The following is a 5,706-nucleotide window of genomic DNA, read 5'->3' on the forward strand; positions in this document are numbered from 1 at the left end:
ATAAAAATGTAAATAATATTTATTAGACAAAGTATAATATATTAACATATCCAATTATAAATATAATAAATTATATAAATATTTAAAATTATTACAATTTATAAACAACATTTTCTTTATAATATCACGCTTAAGATTTTTCTCACACAATAAAAATGGCTCAAATTGTTCAAATGTAGATATCTTTCCTCTCGAAATATGGTTTTGAAAGTGAAGTGTTTGTTTCATTTGGTTAAATATATGTGTCCCTCTATTTTTGTTAGACTCTGCAGAAGTCTTTTTAAAAAGGGAAGTGTTTGTTTCAAACATTAGTTCCTGATCTGTAAAGAGACGTGTGTGTTTGTCACCTGAACTCTCCAGATCAGTGCTCTGTTGTCCCATCCACCCGAAACCAGCCACTGAGCGTCCGGACTGAAGCTCACCGTCTCCACACTCCCACTGTGAGCTGACAAGCAGAAACATGTTAAATGAAGTTAAGTTTGACTGAAACTATGGTTATTGTAAGGGTGATTATAAAACAGAACAAAGGATGATGCTGCTGCTGCTGAAGCTGTGAATCATGTGATAGATCAGTATTTGAGTTTATAATCGGAGTCATTATGAACGGAGTATGAGTACCTGTCAGTAAGTGTGTGCATTCAGTGCCGGAGCGGCTCCAGATTCTGACGGTACGGTCGTGAGACGCGCTCGCAAACAGCTGACCATCCGAGGAGAAAACACATGATTTCACAGGACCTGCGTGTTTATTTCAAAACAAATTATTAAACAGAAAATGTTGAACTTTATGCTTACCTACATACATTAAATATACTCCATACCCACATTGCACCACTGGATGGACTCGTTAATGCTTGTGATTTGTCATTTAATGCTTGTGTATTAATATATTGATTTTTGCTCTTTTGTACTGGTTTTTTTTTTATCTTTAACTAGTTTCTCTGGATTCTGTGCTCTACGAATCTGTTTGTTTGTGTTCTGGATTGCTTGTACTTACTGACCCCTAGCTTGGCCCTGGATTTAGTCTTTTCCCTGTTATTGAGCTCTGCTAATAAAACCCTGCTAATAAAAAGATACACTTACTTTGATATTTATACATCAGGGCAAGTTCTAAAAATTATAACTTTTTTAACTCCAGTAAATCTTTTATCAAGATAGGCTTATTTATTTATTTTTATGTTTTCCACATTTCACGAAACACCATTTTGTGACAACATGCCCCACTATATGAGGTAAGTTGAACATGCCACTAAACAGCCAATTTTTCAATTTTTTTCGGTGCCTAGCCCCAATTTGTGACTTTATTCATTCAGGTCTGATGTCATTTAGCAGCTACAGAACAGAAGACTTGCACTGTGCATTTGATAATCTTCTTACTTTTTTCTTTACCGAACCGTTCTTTCCAATTCTGATGTTCTGGGCCAGATGTCATGCTTACGCATCCTTTTTCCACTATGATACTACTGTATGAGTAATATATTGATATATTTTGAGAGTTAGCTAGCAGGTTTTTACCATCGACTTCTAATAAAGCGAAATCGTCTGTTCTGAGAATAAGGGTTGCCAGGTTTTCACAACAAAACCCACCCAATTGCTATTCAAAACTAGCCCAATCGCATTCCTGTGGCTAAATATATCACGTTATTGGGGTCACTTCAACAGTGGCAACAGTGTTAGAGTAGCCCGATTCCATGGGAAAACCACGGACTTGGCAACACTGCTGAGAATATGTAAGTATGGTGAGCGTTTACGAAATTCCGCGAAAAAGGCGGGTTGCTTTACGGCAGCAACAAATGCAGGTGCACAGCTATCCATGTTAATTATTACAACAGTGATATATTTACTACAGTGAATTCCACTCGCTTAACGGTAGGGGACTCCAGAGTCGCAAAAATACACAAATGCCTTGTCCAAAAACCCACACTTGCAGTCTTGGCCACTTGAGAGCGCGTGCGTAAGGAAGTAAGTGCGCAAGACTGTCCCAGGTCTTAAAAACGGCAAAGCGCAGTGCCCTTAACACACACTAAACCCACACTATCTTGACCAAATACAGGAAATACGTCATATAAGTAGTCAAGTGGTAAAGTGCAAAGACCACAAGTGTGGGTATTATACCTGAGTGTCCGCTAAATGTGGCCAGGTGTTTTGCACTGGTGGAGTTCCACAGGTACAGTCTGCCGTCATCACAGCACGTGAGCAGAATCTGACAGTCAGGTGAGAATGCGCAGCAGTTCACCTGAGACACAGATAACAACATAACGCTGCTGAAACAACATTCACCTAATTCATTTATGTAAAATGTAAAATAATATACAAAATAGATAATTAAACATTTAAACATTATTTAAATATATAGAGAAAGAAAATTAAGTAGGCTACAGACAACATATCAGCGCTTACCTCTCCTTTGTGTCTGGAAAAATACCTAATGTTGGACACGCTGAAGTCTTCTGAGGGATGGCGCCACACGTCTCCTTTTTCATGAGAAATCGCCATATCAGAAATGTAATAATGAATCACACATGGTCAATAGAAGCATAGCTGCAGTGGTGAGTGTTGCAGCTCAGATTTGTTTGGGTTTGGACTGTTTCTGTATCCAGAGTTACGCTCTCCTGAGTTCTGAGGGCTGCGCCTGCGGTTTATTGGGATTTTTCTCCTGGTTTAGACAGTCATTAACTCTGAAAAATCACTTTAACGAGCTCAGTTTGAGTGTTCACCTGCCAGTTGCACTTTTTAAGCACTGAATTTAAGTGATGTGCTTAAAAATTACTGGTATATTTATATAATTTGACCAAAATTACGTTATAATGGTATGTATGCGGCACCATTGTACCGTTGCCACATAAAAATTTCTTAAAGAGATAGTTCACAATAAAAAAAATCTGTCATCAGTTACTCACCTTCATGTCGTTTCAAACTTGTATGACTTTCTTTCTTTTGCAGAAAATAAAAGAAAATATTTTGAAGAATGTTTGGTAGCGTAACCAAAACTCTTTTGGTTACCACTGACAACTATTGTATGAAAAAAAAAATACTGAGACATTTCTCAAATCTCCTTTTTTGTTCCACAGCATAAATAAAGAAACACAGATTTGAAATTACATGGGGTTGAGTCTGTTAGTTGATTAGTTGTATAGTGTATTAGTTGAATTACATCAAATTAAACATTATAATACTTATATCTTATAGCCTAATATTAAATATTATTAAGAAATTAAATTAGCAATATGATTTAAGACAAGATGTCAATTGTTTCTAGGCTAAAGGAGAGAAATCTCTATGAATCCTCTCAGTAAGTCTATGTTTGAGAATCCCAAACTTCAGAAATGTGCACATACTGTAAGGAATTTAGGCACCGTCCTGTTAAATGCATCATCTCTATCCATGTGTGTTTATGCTGTGTGTGCAATATGCGTTTGAATACCAGTTCACATGTGTAAACACACTCTGTGACCCTTCAGAAGTCCTGATGTGTTAGTGTCACTTCAGAACACCATGTCCTTTTCCCATAAAAATGTGAGTATTTTTGAGAAATTACCCCCAGGCACTAATTTTCCATGCCTGACTGTTTCTGATGTGCTCTGTTTGTAAGGAAGACATCTGTGTTCCATTCTCACAGTTTGAGAGAGTAACTGACGCACCAGATCAGTAGGTTTTCTATCTGAATGTTTACTCTGAACAGCAGGATGTTTAGTAGGTGTTTGCGTGTGGATGTTTAATAGTTGTTTGCATGAGTTTCACGCAGCACGCTCACAGCAGGAGATGCGTGTTAGTCATTCAATGTGTCCTCACATGCAGGAAACAATGACACCTTTCACCTTTACTGAATAACAATCACTTTGATAGAAACCCAGCAGTTTCAAAAACAAAATATTAAGTCACCCATAGTTGATGCACATGCTTTTTAGAGAAAAAAAAAACAGTTCAAACTGTTTGGGGACAAAAAGCAATCCTAAAATCATGCATAGTTAAGATAATGAAATGTATCGTCATATCAACTTTTAAAGGAATATTTCACTCAAAAATTAAAAATTGTTGAAAATGTACTCACCCTCAGGCAATCCAAGATGTAGATTAGTTTGTTTCTTCATCAGATTTGGAGAAATGTAGCATTACATCACTTGCTCTTCAATGGATCCTCTGGAGTGAATGGGTGCCGTCAGAATGAGAGTCCAAACAGCTGATAAAATCATCACAATAATCCACAAGTAATCCACACCACTCCATTCCATCAGTTAACATCTTATGAAGAGAAAAGCTGCATGTTTGTAAGAAACAAATCCATCAAGATCGTTTTTAACATCAAACCATTACTTCTGACTAAAACACAAGTCGTCTATACATAATATTGCTTTTTCCATTGAAAAAGACATCTCGTCTGAATCAGGAGAGAAATATACACAAATCAAGTATTGTTTACAAGTGAAAACAGTTCTAAACAAATATGTGGGGTGGATTTTGATGTGAGAGGACAACAGCGGATGGACTTCTTCAAGAGGAAGCATTATTATGGATTATAGACTCATATTTTAGCCAGAGGCGACAGTTTAGAGTTAAAATGCTTTTATGATGGCTTTGTTTCTTATAAACATGCAGCTTTTCACTTCACAAGACGTTATGGACTGGAATCATGTGGATTACTTGTGAATTATTGTGATGTTTTTATCAACTGTTTATCAACTCTCATTCTGACGGCACCCATTCACTGCAGAGGATCCACTGATCCAATAATGAGCATTTTGGGTGAACTATTCCTTTAAGAGAGAGCAGAAAATGCATCCCATCTCTTTTGTTGACGACATCACATTGCACATTGACGCGCATTGGTGCAGTATTATGTGTATAATATATGTTTCTTTTTTAGATCATTTTTGTTTTACTCTTGCACAATAAAGAGTTTTGGTATTGTGTTTGATTGCCAGTTGATGTTCAGTGTAAAATCTGGTAAAAACTAGTTTAGAAGTTGAGCTCTCTGACCTGCGGGTTAGGGCTATAATTAAATCAAGTGTGTGTGTGTGTGTGCGCGCGCGGATATGTGTGGGTGTGCAAGAATGCATGTTTTGCTGCATTACTTAAACCACATCTAGGTATGAGTTTGTCCTTTGTAGGAAACAGGAAAGCATCTCTCTCTCATGTTTTTGTCACCCTTTGATGTATATTCGAGCTGTTCCTACTGCGTCATGGATGACTCTTGCTGGCTGCACCGCAGTAACCAACAAATAAGAAGATAATGCACTGATGGGAAGTGAAAACAGACGTCCAGATGGTTGTAGATTACAAGATAATAAACGTGACCTCTATATTTGTTTCTCACCTACAGGCGTTTCCTTCTCACAATGGTTAAACTTAAATGCACGCAAAATCTTTGGCTGAACAACAAGATATTTGTTTGAAACCGTCAAACTAAACAAAAATTACTGATAGACCAACAGGTCTTACTTTTTTTTTTGTTTTCAAATGTCTTTTGGCCGCCAAGTGAGCAATAAATAAATAAAAACTATGAACGGCCCCTTTAAGACTTTAGATGGATAAAGTTTTGGACGATTAAGAACACAAAATAATAGAAGTAATTATGATGACAAAGGCTGAAAGGGGTTCAAATGCGGGGACCATGATGATGTCATCGGTTTGGAACTATACCGCTATTCGAGAGAGAGAGAGAGAGAGAGAGAGAGAGAGAGAGAGAGAGAGAGAGACGCAGACCCCTCT

At 37.2% G+C, this 5,706-nt stretch overlaps 1 protein-coding gene across 1 annotated transcript in view; it reads right to left on the reverse strand.

Moving 5' to 3' along the window:
* The window catches only part of wdr38 (WD repeat domain 38), a 4,710-nt gene extending 2,199 nt beyond the window's left edge, over window positions 1-2,511 (reverse strand). The window contains exons 1-4 of the mRNA XM_016470141.1: window positions 2,398-2,511; window positions 2,113-2,233; window positions 619-735; window positions 348-445 (exon numbers count right to left, since the gene is read on the reverse strand). Of these exons, the coding sequence (XP_016325627.1) occupies window positions 348-445; window positions 619-735; window positions 2,113-2,233; window positions 2,398-2,493 (432 nt within the window). The 5' untranslated portion in view covers window positions 2,494-2,511. The remainder of the gene's footprint in view (window positions 1-347; window positions 446-618; window positions 736-2,112; window positions 2,234-2,397) is intronic.
* Window positions 2,512-5,706: the final 3,195 nt, after the last annotated feature.

Source organism: Sinocyclocheilus anshuiensis, unplaced genomic scaffold, assembly GCF_001515605.1.
Source record: "Sinocyclocheilus anshuiensis isolate Anshui unplaced genomic scaffold, SAMN03320099.WGS_v1.1 scaffold708, whole genome shotgun sequence".
NCBI lineage: Eukaryota > Metazoa > Chordata > Actinopteri > Cypriniformes > Cyprinidae > Sinocyclocheilus > Sinocyclocheilus anshuiensis.